This window comes from Pseudonaja textilis, chromosome 1 (genome assembly GCF_049901715.1).
Source record: "Pseudonaja textilis isolate UNSWEBS1 chromosome 1, rPseTex1.2, whole genome shotgun sequence".
NCBI classification, from domain to species: domain Eukaryota; kingdom Metazoa; phylum Chordata; class Lepidosauria; order Squamata; family Elapidae; genus Pseudonaja; species Pseudonaja textilis.
Window position 1 is genome coordinate 39,759,981 of NC_141990.1, and position 24,009 is coordinate 39,783,989.

Sequence of the window (24,009 nt, forward strand, 5' to 3'; positions counted from 1 at the left end):
TTCCTCTTGGGAAATTCAGCATCACTTAATTACTCTCCCATTGCTGATGCAATTAGACATAGCTTCCAGGTAATTTCTGTTCTTCCTTGTTCTTTGTACTTCCTATGGCTGTGCCAAACAGCAGCAGTTGGTTTGTCTTTTAGAATGTATATAGTGACTTTCTAGAGTTTCTGCAGTCTATTATTTAACTGGCTTGGAGGAGAAACAGACAATTTAAATTAAACCTACATCAGTATAGGTACCAAGTATGGCTAAATCACTGCTCTCCTTTCATGTGATACTAACTGTTCCAAATTGCTGCAGGGGGCTGTGAATGGATCATTGTGCAGTAATCTTGTGGTGTATTTTGGCTTTTCATTTTTCTGAGTTGCATACTTGAGCATATCGTTGTTTATCTGAATAATATTTTCTAAGATTACTGTTAAAGCTGTTTTCCCAGTGATATAACTACTTCACAGCCAAAGGATTGTAGTATTTCTTATGTTTTAATAGGAATTGTTGATACAGGTTGGTATGATGTTGACAGCATGTGGGTGCCTATTCCTGCCTAACAACAGAGCTACTATTGTTCTGTGCAGATTTAGAGGCATTTCTTCTGTGTCAAGCTGTGGAGATCTGTATGGTCAGCATGAATAAGTTTTGTGAGGAAAATGGGCAACATAAATAAAAACAATAAACTATCCTCTTTGTACTTTTGAGAGATTTCCCAGATCTATTGGAGCAGTCTCGTCTGGCAAGATTTAGCAGAGGAACAGGCTTTTTCAGATTTATTTATTTTATTTATTTGTTTTTCGAGCATGTATTAGGTAACAAATATAAGTATAAACATGATTATTAATACATGAAATGAATACAAATAAAAGGAACATTAGGACAGGGACAGTAGGCACATTGGTGCACTTATGCACGCCCCTTATTTTATGTTGCCTACCTACTCTAATTTTAGGCTATTTCAGTGTTTCACAGCTGGCTGGAGAATTTTGGGCATTGAGGTTCTCATATCTTAAAGCTGCCAAAGTTGAGAAACACTGGGTTAAAGTATTTCTTTTTCTCCATCAAGTATGGCAACTGAGTTTGTAAGAGGGAAAGGAGGAAAACAAATCTTCGTTTTATGGGGAGTACCATGATGTTTGGTTGAGGAATAAATGTTGTTTCTACATGTTGTCTCTCTAAGCTCTCCAGAGCATCATTTGGGCTTTTGAAAGTGCAGATGGCCTGGAATTATATCTTACTACATATTTAAGGCAGATGGCAGATGAAAGCCTAGCACAATGCAATAGTATACAAAACTTGAGTTGAAGAGACATACTGTAATTTATCTTTGCATCTGATCTTGAATCCATTCAAGGCATTAAATCAGACAGGATACTTCCAAATGTAAAAACTTAAATATTTGACAAATACACATTCCTATCAAGAGCACTTTTTGTGGGCATTCCATATTCCTTATCTGTAACAGAACATCCTATCCCTTTGAAGGCAACATATGGATCAGGAGTTTTCAAATTTGTTTATGCTGCAGAACTTATTAGTTTAAAAAAATCCCAATTAAACAAAATTCTAGTGATAGAAAATGGGCTATGTTTGAACATTTCTTTTGCCCATACACACACACAATCCCATCCACTTCTCCCAAGTTTTTCCTAGGATTCCACAGAACACGGTTTGAAAAATCCTGATATAAAGCATAGAAATAAGTTAGGACAATTAAAGCCATGAGATATTGTTCTTTAAATTTGACCTTTTTTTACTATCACTTCAGCAACATCCAAATATTATCTTCTTATTTTCCCCTTCATTTTGACACATTCAGTATTCTTCAATATTTTTGTTTTACCACCTGATTCTCATTCATTCTTTTTAAATGATCACTTCATTACAAATCACTTCTGTAATGAAATCACATTTTTGGTACCCATTCAGCCTTAATCCTGTCTTTTCTTGTTTTACCATACACATGTATTCCCACATCAATAAACCTACGTCTATATTTCCTCTGTTATACCCAAAAGTTTCACTTACATTTTTCTTTCCATTTGACAAAAGTACAATTCTTTCAATAGATTAAATACTGCACATTACCCAACAAAAAGGGTAATGTGCAGTATTCCTTCTATTTTTTTCATTTTCCCATCTTTAATGAACATTTTATTACAGTGTAAAAATTCATGTATTTTCTCTAGGATTTTTCCACATGTATAATTTGCAATCGTTCATTGCATGTTCCCTGTCATATAGTAGAAAAATGAATACTGCATCTTAACAGGGACATGAAAAGAGCCCTCAACTGGGCAATATATATGTATGTATGTATGTATGTATGTGTGTGTGTGTGTGTGTGTGTGTGTGTGTGTGTGTGTGTGTATATATATATATATATATATATATATATATATATATATATATATATATATATATATAAATATATGAGTCTTTGGTTGTTCGGGTTTTCTCCCGCGTAAGATTCGAAGTATCTAGGCAACGTTTCGATGAAGTCTCATTCATCATCTTCAGGCTTCTGTCTTCGGCTCTGTGCTTCTCAGAGTAATGTGAGCTTGCAGCTGCTTCTTTCTTTTAACTGCTAGTGGGGGTGGGACTTGATTGGGTGGGGGCTTGGCTGTGTTCTGATTGGGTGAGGTGTGTTCTCATTGGTAGGGGTTTGGCTATGTTCTGATTGGTTGGGGGTTGGTCGTGTTCTGATTGGCTGGAGGCGTGTTTTGTTCAGGTGGGGGCTTGGTTGTGCTCGGGTTAGTCTTAGTTGCTGGGGGATTTGAGTTGGTGAGCTGTGATCTTGCTGTTTGGCTTCGAGTTCGTGGTCGTGCTGCATCTTCATAGTGGGTGTCAGTTTGCTTCATGTATGGCTCGGAGGGGTTTGAAGTGGGTAGTGATGCAGCTGCAGTGCAGCTTCTGGTCCATGGTCGTGTCTCATCTTCTGAGTGGGTGTGAGTCTGTTTTCTACATGGAAGTGTGGTGGTGGCATCTTGTGTGGCTCTCATGGGTGTGGGTCTGGTGTCATTCTTCATGTTAGGTACTTGTCTGTTCATGAGGGCAGGTTTCCAAATGGCTGGAAGGCGGGAGGTGTCATCTCGTTTGTTCATGCTGTGTGGGCGTTTTTCTACCTCTATGGCTTCTCTGATTATTCTGCTGTTGAAGTGTTCGGTTTTGGCGATAGTTCTAGATAGACAAACAGAGGAGAGGAGTTTCAGTTTCACAGCACCAAGTAGCTTCAGTATAGAACAGTTGAGCTAAGCCACGCCCAGGCTCCTTGCTGTCTCCTTGCTCTCACAGCAAATACTTTTTCATTTTCCAAACAGGATGCTAGCCTATGGACGCTGGTAGGCAGAGGCACAATTTCCCCCCTTATTTCCCTCCGCCAAAACTAAGCCTGACCGCATAGTTTCATAGTGAAGCACAGGTATCAAGCTAATAGCATATAAAAGTGTATGTTTATCTATGTTCCCAAACAGTCCAACTATAAGATTACATTTATTTTTTTAATATATACACATACAAATAAGAACATCATACATTTTTTTTGCTCATTGCTTAGTGTTGAATCAGTTGTAAGAAAATATAATTATTACTGACTGGAAACCCATATGGACTTTTCTCCCTCGAGATGCTCGGATCATCCAGAGAGTGGGAGGTGCTCCAGTCTGCGTCTGTGTAGGCTGAGCTTAATTACTGAGGAACGCTCCACCCTCAGTCACGTGGTCCCTTGTAGCATTCCCCAGTTTATGCTCAGCCTTCGCAGAGTTAGGCTGTGTGCTTTTTTGTCTGTGCTTCCACTCTTGGCTGATTCAAGCAGGATAATTGTATAATTTCAGGTTTGATTTCAGTTTATTCTTTCCTTAGCCTCTGCTCATCTGAGGGTGCCTTGGGACCCAGGGGTGTGCGTTTTCGCCCCCAGGGGGCTGAGCGGGCAGCTTAGCAGAGCTTAGCGCTAACCCCCCCCCTCTGCCGTTTATTTCTTTCTTCGTCCCTGCCTTGCCGTCCTTGTACCTTTCTAGAGGTCGGGGAAGTAAGTGCAGCCACTCCCTCCCTGGGGGGGGGGAAGGCAAGCTGCCTGAGGCCTTGTATTTCTGACGTTGATTTGGCTAATTGGCTTTCTTCTTTCTACCAACTGCCAGGTTGTTATTCAGTCACCCTAATACAGAATATTTTCATATTTCTTTACATTGGTGATCCAATCTCATTCAATTGGCATTTATTCTCTCTCAGATTTGCTTAGAGAGACATAGCCTCCCATCACTGCCTCTGCAGTGTGTTTTTCCTGGATCCTTATCCCGTTGGGATATAATTTGTACATTAAAAGTCTATATCTGTGGCAGTTAAATTTTTTTTCCTTTTTTGGTCATATTTTTCAGATTATTCATTGCAAATTCCAAAAGGGGGTGCGGGCCAGTTTCTGGATACCCGGCCTTACCCAGGTCGTATCCTAGGCGTGCCAACTGCCTGTACACACACACACACACACACACACACACATATATATATTCATATTGATTCATCTATTGTTTCACTATGGCAGATGACAACCTCAACACCCGCCATTCTTTGAAGGCAAAATCTAAGTCCCATCATGTGCGCAGACAGGCTAAGGAAACCTCCCAGGAGGCTTCTAAGGCCTCCCAAAGGGACGCCTTAAGGCGTCATAAGGCACTAGAGAGGGAGTTCGATAGGCGCTCTAGGGTGACTCAACCAACACCCCCAGCCACCCCTTCTACTTCCTGGCACCACCCCCTCCAGTTTGTTCCCCTCTCTCCAGGCACAGCTCATCCCAGGAGTCTCACGCCCCTGGACCAGCAACCAGCCGGATGCCTGAAGCCACCTTCACTCCCACGGCCGCTGGCCTAAGACAGGAGGACCCGCCCACGATCGAGATGCCTGAGTACATGAGAGCTTGGATGGAGCAGGCTATTCGACAAGGGATAGCTCAAGGCATGCAGCAGATGGCCGGACCAAGCCTTCCTCAGACGGCTCCTGCACAAGAGCCTGTGCCAACTAGGTCCATGCCCACCCTGGACCCCGCTCCTGGTCAGGTACCCTCCCGGGGGGCCAGCCCTCTCCCAGAAAGGGAACCAGAGGAGGGAATGGAAATTTTAGACCAATACAGGGAGGAGGAGGAGGACCTTGAATGGGGATCCACCTTCCATGGGGAACCTCTTTCGGATTTAGATCCGATGGAAGCAGAGCTGTCGGAGGATGAGGGCCTTACCCCCGATCAGCCTTCTTTTGTGGGGTTATTCAAACCCCACATGTTCAAGTCCATCTTGTTCAAGGCCAAGAACACCTCTGGCCTGGCCACTCAACTCCCCTCTGCCCCCCTCTCCTCTGGGGAGGAACCGGAAGACGCAATGTTCAGGCAGCCCATGGTGGCCGAGGATGTGATTCCAGCCCCTCCCATTTTCCACGATCTGGTTTCTAACCAACTGGGCTTTACGGGGGCTCCTCCGGCCCCATCCACTCAGGACAAGAGGTTGTTTAAACTCGAACCGAGTTTCTGCTCCCTCCTCAATACCCCGGAGGTGGACGAGCCCATTGTTGGTCTCGCCTCATCCTCCTCCCCGAGTGACCCCCTGGAGGCCCTCAAACCTGAGGACAGGAGGTCTGAGTTAGCCTTGCATCAGGCTCATCTAGCCGACGCCTGGGCCATTAGATCGGCCACCGCAGCCTCCTTCTTCACCAGATCCTCTATCCGGTGGCTCCGTCAACTGAAGTCTCACATCCCTCCATCCAACGGCAGAATTTTCAGCTGACGCCACGTACCATTCGGTTAAATTCTCCTCCCGGGCGCTAGCGTCTCAGGTCACTGCCCACCGCCTACTCTGGCTCAAACCATGGCAGGCGGACGTGAAAAATAAGGTCAAGCTGGCCTCCGCCCCCATTAAGGGGGAGAAGCTTTTTGGGCCGGCCCTGGATCCCCTGTTGGCCGAAACTAGGGGAAAGAAGAAATTCCTTCCTTCTCTTTTTCGGAGGCCTGACTCCCGAACCCCTCAGCCCTTTCGAAGAGGGTCCTCCCGGTCCTTCTACCAGTCCCCCTTCCCCCCCAGATACCCAAGGCCTCCCTCGTATAGAGCGCCATATCCCCAGGATCGTTCCGACTCGAGCGATCGAAATAGGAGGGGCGGAGGATTTAAGCGTCCCTTCAGGGGTTCCGGGGGGGAGACCCTTCCGGCGCTCCAAATAAATCCTGTCTCTTTCCCCCCATTGGTGGTCGGCTGAGACATTTCGCCGACCTATGGGATTCTACCACTTCCAACAAATGGGTCAGGGACTCCATTAGGTTTGGGCTTGCTCTGGAGTTCAACTTCCAACCTCCCGAGTTTTTCATGTCATCTCCTCCCTCTAGGGACCCCTCCAGACGCAAATTGATGGATTCTGCCATCTACCACTTACTCTCCATCCAGGCCATCCAGCCAGTTCCTCCCTCTCAACGAGGCCAGGGCTTTTATTCCCACCTCTTCGTGGTTCCCAAGTCCTCGGGGGGATGGAGGGCTATCCTGGACCTCAAACGACTCAACCGCTTCCTAACCCTCCGCAAATTCAAAATGCACATCCTTCAATCCATCTTGCAGGGCACCAGGCAAGGAGATTGGCTCTCTTCTATAGATCTCTCTGAGGCATACCTCCACATCCCAATTCGGCCTTCCCACTCTAAATTCCTTAGATTCTGTTACAATCACCATCATTTCCAGTATGTGGCCCTTCCCTTTGGGTTAGCTTCCGCTCCCAGAGTTTTCACTAAGATCCTCACGGCCTTGGCGGCTCGCTTAAGGGACTACCCGGTCCAGCTCCACTGCTATCTGGATGATATCCTCATCCTGTCCCATTCCCAATCCCAAGCAGAGCTGGACACCAAGACTACCCTCTCTGCTCTCCAGGCCCATGGGTTTCTGGTCAACCAAAAAAAGAGCCAACTGGTCCCTTCTACCCGAATTGCCCACTTGGGGGCCATCATTGACACGGTGCAGGAAAAAGTGTTCCTTTCTCCGGAAAGGCTCCAGAGTATTCAAAATTCTATTCAGGTTATTTGACGATCAAAGAGGGCTTCTCTATTAGAATTGTCTAAATTACTGGGAAAAATGGTTTCATGCATCTCTATTATTCTTTGGGCCCGTCTTCATACTAGGTCCCTGCAGTGGCTCCTGCTCCCGTTTCAAAGGTCCGGCAGAAGCAACTCAAAATCCTCCATCAAGGTACCTCCAAAGGTCCTCTCGTCTCTCCTCTGGTGGACCAACCCTGCCATCAACAGGGGTCATCTCTTCAAAGATCCCCAGCGTCTCGTCATCACCACAGACGCCAGCCTGAGCGGCTGGGGTGCTCACATCCAGTCCCTTACAACGCAGGGCAAATGGTCCCAAGCAGAGCGGGCCTGCAGCATAAACTGGCTGGAGCTCCACGCCATCCACCTGGCCCTGCGCCATTTCCTGCCTCAGGTACGCGGGCAGCACGTCCTTAATCTCACGGACAACATTACCGCCAAGGCCCATGTCAACAGGCAAGGCGGGACCCAGTCTATCCGGTTGATGAGAGAGGCCGAAAGACTCTGCCGTTGGGTAGAGCGTCACCTCCTCTCGATCAAAGCAGAACACATTTCGGGGGCCTCAAACACCCGAGCGGACTGGTTAAGCAGGGCCACCGTGGACCAGTCCGAGTGGCGCATCCACCCATCCCTTTTCAGGGAGGCGACCATGATCTTAGGTCTCCCATCAGTGGATCTCTTTGCATTCCCCCGCAACACCCAGCTCCCTTGGTTCTTCTCCAGATTCCCTTCCCCCGGGGCAGAGAATCACGACGCACTTCGCTGTCCGTGGCCCCCGGGACTCCTGTACGCCTTCCCCCCGTTAGCTCTACTTCCCAGAGTCATTCAGAAACTGATCCAGGAGAAGGCAGAACTGATTTTAGTGGCTCCCTATTGGCCCAGACGGCCGTGGTTTGCGGATCTCCGCAACCTTTCGGTGTCTCCTCCGTGGAGAATCCCTCCGGACAGGATCTCCCTGTCCCAGGGGCCCATTCAACATCCGGAGCCTCAATGGCTCCAACTAACCGTTTGGAGGTTGAGCGGGAAAAGTTGAGGAAGGAGAATTTATCTGACCAGGTCATTAACACTATCCTGGCCGCCAGATGGCCTTCAACCAATCGGATATACAATGCTACCTGGGTCAGCTTCTGCAGGTGGTGCCATTCCTCCATGGTCAACCCGCTCTCGCCTTCGGTGGCCCAGATTTTGAACTTTCTCCAGGATGGGCTCAAAAAAGGTCTCTCACCTAATACCTTGAGACACCAGGTAGCGGCCCTCTCGACCGTCGTCTCCGGCGACAATCTGGGTCCCCTCTCTCACCATCCCTGTATCAGGGCCTTCCTCAGGGGAGCTACTAACCTCCGTCCCCCTGTCGTGCACTGGTACCCCACTTGGGACCTTAACAAGGTCCTGGTGGCCCTAACTAAACCTCCTTTCGAGCCTATTAGAGAATCCTCTCTCCAAACTTTGACCTTTAAGGTAGTGTTCCTGGTGGTAATTACCTCAGCTCGCCGAATTTCGGAGATTGCTGCCCTTTCGGTGAGAAAGGACCTTTGTATCTTCCACTCCGATCGGGTGGTCCTACGCCCCGACCCGACTTTCTTGGCCAAGGTCAATTCTGCCTTCCACAGGGCTCAGGAGCTTACACTCCCGAACTTTTGTCCCAATCCTTCGCGGGAAAGGGAGAAACGATGGCACACCCTAGATGTGAGGCGGGCCCTCCGCATATATATTAACCGCACGCAACCCTTTAGAAGGTCCAAGTCCTTATTTCTCTCCTTCCAGCCCAAGTCATTAGGCCACAAGGTGTCCCCTTCCACCATCGGGCGATGCATCAGAGCCACCATCGCCAAGGCTTATTTGTCTCAGGCCTTGCCAGTTCCCAGCGGGGTTACGGCGCATTCCACCAGAAGTGCGGCCACCTCTGCGGCCTGGGCTACCCAGGCTCCAATCTCAGACATTTGTCGGGCCGCCACCTGGGCTTCCCCCTCCCCTTTCATTAGGCACTATAAGATTGACATCTTTGTGTCAGCGGAGGCTTTGTTTGGTAGACGAGTCCTCCAGCGGGTCATCGAGGACCCAGGGGAGCTTCCACCCCAGACGGATTCCCTCCCATAGGACAGCCAAGCTTTGGTATGTCCCACTCTCTGGATAATCCGAGCAGCTCAAGGGAGAATGGGCGTTGGTCTTACCTGACACGCCATTTCTAGTCGAGCTGCGAGGATCATCCAGCCCCACCTTTTTTAATTTTTTTTTTCCGTCTGGGGGAACCTTGTTTCAGCCAATGATACCTTAAGTCTAGTTAGATGAGAGTTAGACGACTTTCCTCCTCTCTCGACTTCGCATAAACTGGGGAACGCTACAAGGGACCACGTGACTGAGGGTGGAGCGTTCCTCAGTAATTAAGCTCAGCCTACACAGACGCAGACTGGAGCACCTCCCACTCTCTGGATAATCCTCGCAGCTTGACTAGAAATGGCGTGTCAGGTAAGACCAACGCCCATTTTGTGTAAAACAAAAAAAATGAACTTAACAATTTGTGGTTTTGATAATTAGATAGGATAGATTATTGAAAGAACATGAGTCAATAAAGAGGTAAATTTACAATTGTTCTTATAATTGCTGCAAAGAAAATGAGATTTTTTTTCTTTGACACTAATAGTTAAAAGGTTTATTTCAATTTCATTAAAACATACTACTTTTATTTCCATATAAATCTCTAAAATATTTCTCCCCTTTTCTCTTTTTTTACTTCTTTCAGTTTGATCCCAATTATTTTCAATACTTTTATTTCTATTCATTCTGCTGATGACTGACACCTCACTGTCTTTTTTATCTTTCCACTTAAAAAAAAAGTCTCAAAATAACCCTACATTTTATTTAAAATAGGCAGACAAATGTTTATTTCTCTTTTTGACCCCTGTTCTTTCCAACTGTTTTTTTTCCACACAAAACACATTCTATATCATTCTTTTATTCTCTCCACCACCCCACCACCCCAAGTTATTCTCTTATGGAGTTCTTGGTTCTCTATGAGCTTGGTTGTTTGCTTGTTCTTTACCTGAATAGGTAACAGTGAGTGTGGACTTTGCTCTCTATTTATATACAATAGTTTGCCCTGCCAATATTGATGAGCTGTGGTTTTCTCCTTGGTAATTCTTGATTATGTAATTGTTTTCTGCTTGGTTATTTCTCTGTAGTTAATCCCACTTATCTGGATATAGGGTGCTAGAGGGCATGTGTTCTGGTCTTTTTAAATTTCTTTCATAACCTTTTGTTGTCTCTTTAGAATGGGGTGTAAATATGGTTTATTTCTATGTGCCTATTATGGTTTCCAGGAATTCCCAGGAATTTTTGTATTTGGCTTGATCCAGGATGCTCACAATTTCCCAGTTGAGACTGGCTGGATATATTGTGAGATTAAGGAGGCTTCATTGTGTCTTTTACCTGCCTATTCACTCTGCCTATCCTACATAGTGACTGTGATCACTATGTCCTTAAGTGTCCTTTTTCATACCTTGTGTTAATCTAATTCCACAAGCTTCTTTGGCACTCTGTAACATAATTTATATCAATGTCTAAATATTTCCACATACTCAGAGCCACTTTTCATTATTCTATTAGGTGTTTATTTTCTTATTTTCACATAGACAATTCATACAAGAATCTTTCTACCCAGACTCCCCTTTTCTTCCATTTGTTTTGTTTCACGTTCATAGCTCAAAATTAAACACGGAAATAAGTAAATGCACATATACATGAAAAAGAGAAGGTGCAAAAAAGGACTAGAGTTAAAGAAAAGGGAAAAAAGAAAATAGTGTTCTAAACTGCAACTGGAATTAGATAATAAGCATGTGACTTGCAAATGGTAGTTTTCAGTTATTGTGGTAAGGGAAAATGTGCATCTTAGCTTTTAACTACTCAGGAAAAGATGATATTATAACACTTCAGATACCAGCTGTTCCATGTTGATATAACAGCTAAGTTGGTCCATTTCTTACCTCAATTTAATATTATGCTTGTGAAATTTATTGTCAAGAAGAGCAACAAAATATTAACATAAAGTCGTAAACAACATATAACTTTCTTTTATGCCAGTTCACCTTCTACTTCAATCCTTATCAAAAATCCTTAATAGCAGGGCTGGGCAGGGATTCAGATTCAAAGTGTAAAGTGTTGTTTGGAGTATATGTGTCCATGTGGACGCAAAGTCTGCAGGAACACTTTAACCAAATGTCTTTTCCCAAGATTGCTTGCCAATTTTGGGGATGTATTCTTCAGTCCAAAGAAAAGGTTCATCTGCTTTAAGGTGTTCCTAACTGCTGTGTTGTGCACATACATGTGTTGCAAATCACATTTTGCCCTTTGAATCCAGATTTCTATGCAGCCCTGCTTAGTATTTATGTAATAAATATTAATTTTTATAAATAACTTGAGTCCATTTACCTGAAAAGCAGGTTATTAAAATAATATTGATTGTTATACTAAACAGGATGGTGCTGCATTTTCGGATTGATCGTAGGGATATTAACTGGAGGATATGTAGTCATAGTAACAGAATAAAAGAGTAACAGAGTTGGAACGCATCTTGGAGGTCTTCTAAATAATTCCCTGCTCAAGCAAGAGACCCTATACCATTTCAGTCAAATTGTTGTCCTGGGTCTTCCTAAAAACCTCCAATGTTGGAGCACCCATAACTTCTGCAGGCTAGTAATTCAGAATATTAGAGGAATACTCAACAACCCATGACCCATTGAAATATTTCAGAAATATTTCCTTACCTAAACAAAGAAACAAAATTATGTTCAGGTGGCAAAAATGCAGAATGGAAGTAATTACTCAATTTCTGCCATCTTCCCATTGACTTTGCTCATTAGAAATTGGCACGGAACATCAGAAATTACAATCACATGACTGCGAATAACCGCAGCAATGTTGCAGCAGCCACAATTTTCTGAACACAACTGTTGTCAAGATCCTGGAAATGTTAATAACACGGAAGTATTGGGTCCTGGATTTGTACACATTCTTTAAATTAACAGATTTGAGGTAGTTGAATTAAATTTTTTTTTTGCTGTGATGCACCATTAACTGAGGATTACAAATAGACAGGAGAGTTTTAGTAGCATATAGATAGCTTTGACCAGCTTGCACTTATATGCTACATTAGCTTTCCTTTTTCCCTTTGCTCTCAGTCCACATTTAAATTTTAATATCCATTAATGTAACCTCCTGCAGTTCAGCATGCAGCTAGTTAGAGAAAGCCAAAATGCATTAGCAGTTGGGTGTGGTTGAAACTAAGCCATATTTGATATGAAAGGGCAGAGTTAATATTTACTTAGCAGTAGAAAAAAAGTCTTGTGTTTCCACTCAATCCATATAACCAAAAAACAAGGCTGTGTTATACTTGGATGTTATAGTAACCTATCTACTACTTGGAACAAAGTCTAGCTCTGCCTTCAACTTCTTAAAGCTTTGGTTGTGCCTGTATTTCATCAAGGTCCAAAATATATTATAATCCTGCATATCACCTGAAGATGTGTTTATATGTTAGAAAGTGGCAGCAGAAGACTGATATATGTGTGTCTTGGTCTTGTCATGTCTTCAGATTTGAGGCTTCGGCTTCATGGATTTATTTTTTAGTTCATGAGTTTAACAAGAAAAAGAAGGGAAGATATGACCTTGCTTCATAAGAAGATAGACTCTATACATCAAGAGATAAACAATTATGCTGTCGAAGTATCCAAACAATGGGTGAAAGTCATCATGTGGAGAACTTTGCTATAAACAAAGGCTGATTGCAATCTCAAATAGATCCCTAAAAAGTTGTTGTTTCTGCTCAAAGTACTTGCTCAGTAATGAGATTCTTGATGAATGGAGTATTGAATAACATACTGAAGTGGTCTTTGAAGAACTATAAATGGCCTCTGCTGGAAGAAAGGAAGATAGCTGTGAAGAGGCAAGGATGAACTTAATAGTAGATACAGGATGGGCAGCCTAAAAGGATGCTGATTTCTGCTTCTTAGTTTTCCTTGCTATCATAGAGATTAGTACCAGTATTTATCTGGGCATATAGGAGAGCATCCACTGTTTCTTAGCAGTCTATTTTGCCAGAAAGGTTGGGGAAGTCTGCTCTAAGACCCTGGAAATGAAAACACGTGGCAATCAGGGTGTGAATTATAGTTTCTAAGGCTCAAATAGAATCACAACTGGCTCACCAGCAGGCAAGGGCCTCCAGGTCATGGTTTCCACTTTCTTATCCAGCAAGTGTTTGAATCCAAGGGGACTCTCAGGTTGACGATCTGGTCTGCCAGGGGGATAGCAACAATGTTCAGAGCCACTACCAGGATCTGTCACAAAGTGATGCAGTTTCTGGACAACAGTTGGCTGAGCTTGAAAGTAAACTTAAGACAGGAGCTTTCCTATACCTTGAGATGACAATTCCCCTGTGTATGATGATGAGGGAATCTCAAGAACTTTGCACACTAATTAAGTAGTATACATTACTACTTCTCTATTTTATCTTGATGATTCTTCCCTAGCCAACATATGTATAGAAATAAGGACGAAGGACATATATTTTATAGACCAGCTTTACAAAATGTAAACATGTCTTTTCCCCTTTCCATACCTATGTTTTAATCATAGGAATCGATAGCCTAAGGATGCAGAACTAAATTGGAATTCAAATAACCTTTATTGAAACATGTATAGACTAGTTTATTATGTGAAAGGATTTGTTTGACTGGATTGTGCAATGGTGATATGATAAGCCTATTTTAATATGATTCATTGATTATTAAAGCAAAGTTGAATGCCATATGTATCCAGATCATTCAAATTATCAGTAAGCCTTATGAGACTTTAAAAATACATTACAATTAGTTAAAATAATAAAATTATAAGACTTTTTTGCCCATTCAGTCATGTCCAATTCTTGGACATGTCCCTGCAGTTTTCTTGGCAAGATTTTTTTAGAAATAGTTTTCCATTGTCCCCTTCCTAGGGCTGAGAGAAAATGACTGGCCTGGGGTCACCCAGCTGGCTTTTTGTCTAAGGTAGGAGTAGAATTCAGTCTCTCGGTTTCTAGCCTGATGCCTTAACCACTAAACCAAACTGGCTCACTAACCTAACTTTTAAAACCATGTAATGAAGTAAAATAGTTTGTAAAGCCAAGACAAGGCTTTATTTGCCTTTTATATTTTTTTGTTTGGAGATCAAATTCTAACCAAGAAGTTTGTACCATGCATAACACAAAATATGCCAATTTGCTATCTCTAGTCTAATATATAATAGAACACTTTATAAACAGTGGTGGAAAACATTTTCAGTTCAGCTTGCTGTGAATATTTCTTACACTTTAAGCAGTTATACGTAGGGGGGAATCTCATAGGTTTGATAGTGAATGCAACTCACATTTTGCCTACAATCGCTCCTGGATCATAACTTCAATAGAATTTTGGATTCAATAGGATTTTCTCTCAGCCTTAGGAAGAAGGTAGGGGCAAAATCACTTGTTGCCAAACCTTATCAAGAAAACTGTAGGGACTTGTTCAGGCAGTCATTGACTCCAAGTCTCATAAGAGCTATACATAAGGCACGTATATGATCTTATGTTGTACAACGGTTCTCAAGTGGTTAGAGAAAAGCAATCTGATGTCAAATCTAGCTGTTTTCAAAATAGATTAGGCCTCCCACCCATAGAGGGTTCTGTAACCCAGGCCCCCAGCCCCCTGGCGACAGCCCACAACTGGGCCATGGCCTATTCAAAACCGGGCTGCACAAGAGATGGGTAAGTGCACGCGCGTGAAGCTTTGCTCACGCAAGTGGAGGGCACTTTTGGAACTTCACGCATGAGTGCAAAAGCGACAGCCGCTCACGTGAATGGTACTTCACAAGTGAGAACAAGCACCCTCTATTGCAGTGGTCGCCAACTGGTGGGCCGTGGCCAAATTTTGGTGGGCTGCAGAGAAATCTCACCCCCAGACCCCCCCCCCCAAAGCAATTAATCCAGGCTGCACAGAAACACAAGGCTGCACCGCCCACATGGCCCGTGGGAACCCTCCCTGCCCACTCACTCCTTACCGGGTAAACTTGCCTGCTAAATTTCTATTTTTCCTTTTTCTGACCATTATCTGTTCTGCTGTGCCGGGAGATTTAGATTTGGATTTCTTGCTTTCTAGCTAGTCTTTAGATCTTCGGCTCTGCTTTTAAGTACAGCCGAACCTCCCTTCGGACTGAAGGTTTGCTTGCAAGCAAATTCAGTGCAGACTCACAGCAAGCAAATTTGAGAGACTGAGCTCGCCGATGGCAGATAGATAGATCACTGAATGATTCTGTGATTCTGTGAGCAACTCAATCTGCCTGCCTGCTTTGCCTGATTTTGGATAAAAGTTGCTCTTTTTTGATAAAAAATCCAATATTTATATAAATATTTATAATATTTACATACAAGCCATGCCCAGCCAGTCACATGACCACCAAGCCACACCCACAAATTAGGCCACACCCACAAAACCAGTTAGTGGTCCCTGGGATCTAAAATTATGAGTTTGGTGGTCCCTGAGGTCCAAAAGGTTGGCGACCCCTGTTCTATTGAGTGGAGGACATACGTACCCACTGCTTGCACACATGGAGCTGTGTGCCTGCCACTCACATCACATATACATTGGTGCCAGGCCGAGTTACCAAACTGGAAAGGTTGGGGATTGCTGCTCAAAACAATTTATATAGCCCAGGCAGGCAGAGTTTGATTTTATTGTAAATGCTTCCTGGTCTGAGGGATAGTGCCTATAGAGGAGGATGTGGTGTGATAGATCTCAGCAAAGTAGCGGTTTTCCAGAAAGAAGGGAATACATTCTTTGGAGAAGGACGTGACAAGACGCAACACAGTTTGGAGTTGGATATGAGACAGAAGAAGAAAGGATAGCCACTTCCTAGAATACCTCAGGGTATATCCATCAGGGTGAGAATAGTAAAGATTTAGTCTGGCAAGATTCTATATATTTCGTATCAACAAATAAAAAACTGAACTTTGGCTGAATTTTTGTATGCCATTCTTGGGTTAGGCCTGAATCTTGCTCTTGATGTACAATGTCTGGAATTTAAGTGCTGTAGAAAATAAATACATGAATAAATTAGATAAATTACTTACCAGACGTTCCTGAATTATTTTGTGCCTATTTTATTTGTTTTAGCCCAGCCTGAACAGGGGATGTCAAACTTGTTGGAATATCCATAGTAGAAAAAGTTATATGAAAGAATGCTTCAAAAAATCTATTACATTGTACAAACATTTGGACAAATCTTCACGTGAATTTAGGAAGATAATCTTATAATTCTTCTTCTTTTGCATATCTCCATTTTGCAGCATTCAAGTTTTTCCTATTATTTTCTGTTTATCTTACCTTCTGTTGCAAAGTTTCTTGTTCTGGCCACTTTTATTCCTTTTCTAAGGCAGAGTCAAAAGTTACTAAAAGCTGGAAACTTTTCCAGATTTCCAGATCTCATGAAAACTGATGGTAAATTAAATGTTAGGAGGGAAAGTAGAGTGGACATACTGATGCCTGTATATTTAAAGCAAAATGTAAGAGCAGGTTGTAGACATTTTGCAGACATTTATATTAGGTTCTGCTATAATACTTTCAGCTTGCTTTTAGGAGCCTCCCAAGAAATGCTAGGAGGAAGAGAAAAATCTAGAATGGCTGATTTCCTATTTTTTAAAATATGAAATGGAAATCTATGGATAATGCATGGATACCTGCATTGGCCTCAGGCTAAAAGTTTGTGCCTTTTTTTAACTGTTTCCTATCCAAATGGAACACTGAAAATAAATTATGCCAAGAGCGTCAAGCCGCTGCCCATCTGGTTGCTCATCAGCAGGAAACTGTCAAACCTGGATAGAATGGGACCAAATCTAGTATGGCAGAAGAAACCAGCAAAAGAAAGTTTGAATTTGAAATTGAACTGGATCCAATCAGGGTCTGAGGAGGAAAAAAAAATCAGAAAAAAATTCCAATGTGTCCCTATGGGAGGCGCATTTCTGCAGTAACTTTCAAAGCTTCTGATTGCTTCATTCTTAAACACTGTTTTCTTCTTGTAATGTGACCCAGAATAGATAGAGCTTGTCTTAAGGGGTCGGGGAAGTTTCCAGAAGCCGTGCTCTGCATGTTTTTCCTAAGTTGTTTAGACTTTCTAATTTATTTTAAAGGCAGTCAGCTTCTAAAGGTCGTCACAAAACAACACCCAGCATAATCTTCATTCCAAGAATAGGCTGCCTATAGGGTCCCTTAAGTATTCTTGGAAAATAAACGCAGTGGGTGAACTAACACCACGTGCTGTGTTTGATTCTGAAAGAAATATATAAAGTAAGCTGGAGTGTTTGAAAGCATTTTGCAGGAAGAGCAGCCAGATGGGATATTGAGAAATAAAACCTCAGCACTTTGCCTTCTGGCAGATGTCTGTTTTGTGATTACCCATGGACATTGTGGCATGCACTTTTGGAATGCACAAATCCCTCCCCCATCAGTCCAATGACAGCTAATTTAGGAAAGTGCCATACCCTCAAAATGCAAATGTATCCACAGTAGCCCAATTAAGATTGGATGTCATTGTTCTAAAATAACAAATTCAGCTGTTAATTTGAATGTCGTTCTGTGTTGTACATGGAAGATTCCCAGGGAACTTACAGTAACATCTATTGGCTGTATAATACAGCACTCGGAACCACCAGGCTAACAACCTATGCTTACTGTGTTCCTATAACAAGCTTTTTCTAAACAAATCAATCATATGAAGGCTTAATATGATTGCTTAGTTTTTAATTACATTTTTAAGGTACTTTGGTTGGTTGTATGAATCCAATCATTCTTCTTTCATCAAAGAAAAGGAGTTTTTTTTTTTCCTTTCCTCAAAATGTCATGCAGGTTCATTTTTATGAACACACACACAGAGAAATACACATGCATCTTTTTTCTTCCTGGGGGAAAAAAAAATACCCAGAGCATCTCCATCCCTTTCCTTATAGAAAAAAAGCTCTGGCTTTCTTCTGAGCAGCAGGCAACTGTGCTAAGGGGTTTCCAATTATCCTTATGTGGTTTGGGTTTGTTGTTATTGAGGGAGATTTTCTGTTGGTCCCACCCATGAGGGGGCGGTGGCTGTTGCCTGGCAAAGAATCCTGAACACACAGAGGTGGGACTACTGGAGAACAAAGGCAGATCTGCTGATATCTTCCTCTTTCTTCTCCTTTTCTCCTCCTTACTGGTCTGGCTGCCTTCAGTAATAGCTTGGCCTGCTGCCAACAGATCACGTGGCCCAAGTTGTCCCCTTTGTATGTGCAGCAACTGGAGCAGGTTGCTCCAACCACTGTTATGAGGTAAGTTCCTTGCTAAAACATGCAGCTAGGTGCTTTGTATGTTGGGAATGTCTTGTCTTTAGGGTGTGGATGAATCGGTCAGCCTGGGGCATGAGCTGGATAATTTCTATGTGTTTTTCACTGAACCGGGCAATGGCTTGGCAGAAGAAAAGAAATCTAATTTGTTTGGGATTTTAATAACAAAGAATAGAAGTCTTGGTGAGACTGAGCAACACTTTCCCCTGCAGTGCGTGTAATCCTCTCCTCTGAATCTTCATTTGCAAACTTTATTTGCACAGCTAGATAAAATTAATATGTTCCATTGTGTGTGTTTATGAAAGTTTACCAGCTTTTATTTGTTGAATGGTATGTTTCCGGCTTGTTTTCTTTGCGTCACTCTCCTACCAGCTTGCTTTAAATTTCAGGTATGTATAAATAGAGTTAAATATGCTCTCACGTGGATAATAATTTTGAAAACCCTGTTATAGTAAGACGTAGCAATTATGTTTTTCAAAGATGTTCATAAAGATGCATGTTAATGACAGAGTCTAGATTGGAAACTGGATCATTTTATTCTGAAGCACTTTGAACAATTAACTATCACAAATCCTAATGCTAAGCATTTGCCTCCAAACCTTTTGCTCTTCAGTAATATTCTTGCTTGTTTTGGGCTGTGGTATAAGGATCAGGACCACCACCACTGCTATTTCTCCTCTTCTTCCCTTTTCTTTCCTAAATTGTACTTCTATTTCCTTAACCTCAGAAAAGTTCTCTAATGTGGAGATTGCAAACAAAAAGAAAAAAAAACCTGAACTGTACGTTCTGTTACTTTACTGGAAATATTCATTCCTATTCCTGTTTGTTTATTCTGGATCTCTAATCACTGGAAAGGAAGTCTTAATTCCTTATAGTTTTTCCTATGTTTTTAAATGACAGTTAAATCAGCCTTCTAGATTCCTAGGGTTACGGGGGCGGTAAGAGAATGTCAATTTTGACGTAACTGCCATCTTTACCTCCATCTGCTCTTCTCAGTAACATACTGTTCACCATATTCCCATTTTTACAAGGATGTGCAGTCTTCAAGTATGGTGGGAATTTCCTTCGTTTCTACTTTTCTGATGAAAATGGGAGTAAGATCTTTATTCATAATATCATTTTGTTGGTTTAATGTTTCAGAATCTATTGTGCAAGTAACCTGTGGTCTGTACTAACCCCTTTGTTTTTTCTTCCTTAAATGGAGGTAATACTGAAAGATTATGTCCACTATGGTGTACCCCAGGGAGGAGAAAATGGACAAGCTAAGCCAAGAAGAGATTATCTCCAACACTAAGCTGGTGATGCAAGGGCTGGAGGCCCTTAAAAATGAGCATAACTCGATCTTGCACAGCCTACTGGAGACTATCAAGTGTCTGAAGAAGGATGAAGAAGCCAATCTAGTACATGAGAAAGCCAACCTGCTGCGCAAGTCAGTGGAGATGATTGAGCTGGGACTTGGAGAAGCTCAGGTGAGCTACAGTTTGTACATGAATTTTAAAAAAAGCAACCAAACAGAGGCAATCAAACATAAGGATTCAAATACACTGATTAGAACAGGCATGCATAGTAAGTAAAAACATAGACAAAAGCATACCATTTGTCTATAAAGTTCAGAACAGTCAAACTAGCAGGCACAGAACACATTGGTAAATACTGTATTTTCCGAGTGCTGGTTTTTAGTTTTATGATTGTATGTATAGAATTGAAATTGAATAGAGAATTGAAACCTGTATATATAGTAATTGATACTTGATTATGAGTGGAGAGGACTTCTTTGAGTTTTCACTTTTTGCCCACTTGCCCAAGCATTGGCTTCTTTTCTCTTTTGATTTAGGAGAAATGGGATTAATTGTTCAGAATAGCAAATATATGTATCTATCCAAATTAAGGACATCAGTATATTAGGGGTTTAGCCTTTGCAAATGTAGACTACGCCCCTTTAGCCACCTATGTACAATGCAGGGTTTTCAAAGTTGATGTGAATGAGATGAAATATCCAATTATATTTGTTGTTCCTTTTCCTCCTTTCTGGCAACATTGTTCTTCTCTTTTTCCAAACAAACAAACAAAAAAGGAACAGGCATCTAAGATACTTTATGTTATACAGCACTGGTTTATGATTCAAAATTTCATTATTTTGTAGTGCTTAAAAACCAGTTCTTTGTTCAGTTCTACCCTTGGCTTATTTTAAGACCATTAAAAATATGCTCACTAATTTTCCTACAAGATTTGGAATTCTGTTTTGTGGGTGTGTATGTTTTCTTTTTTGCTAAGATTGAGAAGTTTGATTAAAAAAAAAAACTATTTCTCAAGACAGACATTTCTCCTTTTTTCTCTCGGACCAGGTCATGATGGCTTTGTCAAACCATCTGAATGCTGTGGAGTCCGAAAAGCAGAAATTACGGGCCCAGGTGCGCAGGCTATGCCAGGAGAACCAGTGGCTACGAGATGAACTAGCAAACACTCAGCAGAAGTTGCAGCGCAGTGAACAAACTGTGGCACAGCTTGAAGAAGAAAAAAAGCATTTGGAATTCATGAACCAGCTGAAGAAATACGATGAAGATGTATCCCCATCGGTGAGAATCTATAGGGTAGAGCATCTGTGCTTACTGGAAGTTACTACATAAAAATAAGCTAGTAATAGCTTTCTCAGAGTTCCTATCTACTACGTTAAGTTTGTCTCTACTGGCTATGACAGGCACAGGTCACCTACTCTTGTAATTATTATCTTGAATTATCTACCTGAGAAAAAGAACAGTTTATCGTTTTCATCAGTGTCGGGCATAAAAACCTTGCATTACTAATGTATAATGATCTCTCTTTACCCCTTTCTGTTGGTGCTTTTCTGTATTAACATTTCAGGAGGAGAAGGAAGGTGATTCCACAAAGGATTCTTTGGATGACTTGTTTCCAAATGAGGAAGAAGATCAGGGACAAGGATGTACGTTTCATTCTTTCATTCTTCTTATGCGGACAGCAGACACAAATATTGTATGCTACTGAACTTGACTTCTTCCAAATATTCCATCTGATTGAAAAATTAAGGGTGTGCAAAGGAGTGACAATTCTTACTTGTATGAATAAACCATAATATAGCATTGCATGCTGTGCTTCTTTATTTATTGATGTGATATATATTTGCAGTGCCTCATCAACACAGCAGTGCTGTAGCAGCTGCTCAGCAAGGTGGTTATGAGATCCCGGCACGCTTGCGTACACTACACAATCTGGTGATCCAGTATGCATCACAGGGACGCTACGAAGTGGCTGTGCCTCTTTGCAAGCAGGCCCTGGAGGACTTGGAGAAGACTTCAGGACACGATCACCCTGATGTGGCCACCATGCTCAACATCTTGGCCTTAGTATATAGGTGAGGAATAGAGAGGTAGAAGGTACCTGCTTCTTGCGGAGGTGGAACAGCATTTCAGGAACAGAAATGAAAGAGAGAGTACAAGGAGGTCGGTGTTGTCAACCTCCTATTGTGGCAACCTCTATTAAGACGGGATATTATGTCTGTGCAATGTAATTTCCCTATGTTTGTGACATGTTTATATACATTATTGTCCCTCTACTTTTAAATAGTATCTGCATATTTTGTTGCAGGGATCAAAATAAATATAAAGAAGCAGCTCACCTGTTAAATGACGCATTGTCTATTAGAGAGAAAACTCTTGGCAAAGATCACCCCGCGGTAAGTGGCTATTATTTCTTTCACTTCAGGAAGGAGGATCCAAATATATACAAACTGAAAAGTAATTGTTTCATTGCCTGATCAATTCTTCTGATTCCCAGGCTAATCCACATTTTAATCATAGTAATTGAGGATGATGGAAACATTGTATCTAGAGGGCACCAGATTGAAGAAAGCTGCTTCCACACACACACACACACACACACAGAGAGAGAGAGAGAGAGAGAGAGAGAGAGAACACACAAATCCTAATAAATAAATCACAAGGAAGGGAATCTTACTAACCTTATAGCCTTATAAGGAAATCCAAGCATGTGATTATGGTAGTGACATTTCGGCCCAAATGTATATATACAGTAATTGTTTTATTTTATATTTAAAATATCAGTACATATGTTGCTGTACATATTGTTGGCAAAAGAAATATGTGACTAAATAGAACAATGTGATTTCTTGAAATAGTATCCTGCTGAGAAATGGTAACACAATTAGGGCTCTGTTTCAGATATCCAGTTACTGTTGCTGTTAATGCTGCCAGTTATAACGAATTGGCTCTGTAAGGAGTATCACTTTTTATGCCCTATATTAGAGTGAGTGTAGGTTTTGATTCTTCCTTAGTTCTCATGTGATTGCTTCCACCTCTCTTTGCAGGTTGCTGCAACCCTAAATAATCTAGCTGTTCTGTATGGCAAAAGAGGGAAATATAAAGAGGCAGAACCATTATGCAAGCGGGCCCTGGAAATCCGGGAAAAGGTATCTTTCTTTCAGAAGCTTTGAAGGAGGAAGCCTCAGGCTATGGGGCCTCTCATCACTGAGGCTATACAAAAACTTTCACTGCTGGCGATTCCTACAATAGAAGCCTGTTTCAGAAAAGAAACCTATTTTGGATGAACTGTATCCACAATGAGGCTAATATGCATATAATGTGAAGCCATGTGTACAAAATTCAAGTTTCTAATGGTATTTATGAGACAGTTTTCTCAGGGAAAGAAAGGTTTTGCAGAATTCCAAAAAATTTATAAATTATTCTTTTTTTAAAAAAAACAATGTTATTGTTTTTTTAACAAACAAACAAGTAGACAAAACATAAAAACATCAGCTCTCATCCATACTTATGTACAAACAGTGTGTCGGTTGGTTCATCAGTTTTGTGCATACGTTTCGTAGTCATAATTTACAATTACCTTACATAATAACTCTTATTATCAATCCAAACTTATCTAATATCATTATATAAAAAAAGATTTGACTATACTTTTATTCGATCATGCCTTATGAGATAACTATGATTAAAATAATTTATTCTGTAACAAATCATATAATCATACCAATTCTATCCTAAAAAAAGAAAAAACATTTTATAAATATAATATCAGATATCAGAAAAAAAAAAGGTAAAATCAATAATATTCCTCATTGTCTAACATTCCAAATATTCTATTTTTGTATTTCATCATCCAACCATTGATAGAAAAGGTCCCAAATTATATAAAATTGTTTCTCTTCTTGCTCTCTAATTTCAAATGTCAATCTACTCATCTCAGCACATTGCAATATTTTCTTGATAACTTCCTCCTGCAATGGAATTTTGTCATTTTTCCAATTTTTTGCAAATACAATCCTAGCCGCAGTTAATACATTCACAATCAAATATTTCAAATCTTTACTATAAACATCTGGTAGGATTCCCAATAAGGAGAGTTCCGGTTTCAAGTCTATATGCTTCTTTATCATTTTTTCCAACCACATGCGAATTTTGGTCCAATATTTTCTAGCAAGTCCACCACATATGGTAGTATGAACCAGGTTTCTGATGACATTTCCAACATTTTTCCGATTTGTTCTTGAACATTCTTGCTATCCTTGTCGGGGGGAAGTGCCACCTGTAAAACATCTTATACAAGT

General features: G+C 41.6%; 1 protein-coding gene across 21 annotated transcripts in view; it reads left to right on the plus strand.

Moving 5' to 3' along the window:
- Positions 1-24,009, plus strand: part of KLC4 (kinesin light chain 4) — a 56,837-nt gene that overhangs the window by 5,481 nt on the left and 27,347 nt on the right. For 18 of the 21 annotated variants that reach the window (XM_087931967.1, XM_087932000.1, XM_087931960.1 and 15 more), the window contains 7 exons: positions 18,303-18,398; positions 19,618-19,882; positions 20,759-20,989; positions 21,276-21,354; positions 21,558-21,783; positions 22,017-22,104; positions 22,756-22,857. In XM_087931967.1, coding sequence (XP_087788093.1) covers positions 19,634-19,882; positions 20,759-20,989; positions 21,276-21,354; positions 21,558-21,783; positions 22,017-22,104; positions 22,756-22,857 — 975 coding nt within the window. In that variant the 5' untranslated portion in view covers positions 18,303-18,398; positions 19,618-19,633. The remainder of the gene's footprint in view (positions 1-18,302; positions 18,399-19,617; positions 19,883-20,758; positions 20,990-21,275; positions 21,355-21,557; positions 21,784-22,016; positions 22,105-22,755; positions 22,858-24,009) is intronic. The other 3 variants (XM_026695882.2, XM_087932013.1, XM_087932057.1) reach the window with 1 other exon arrangement.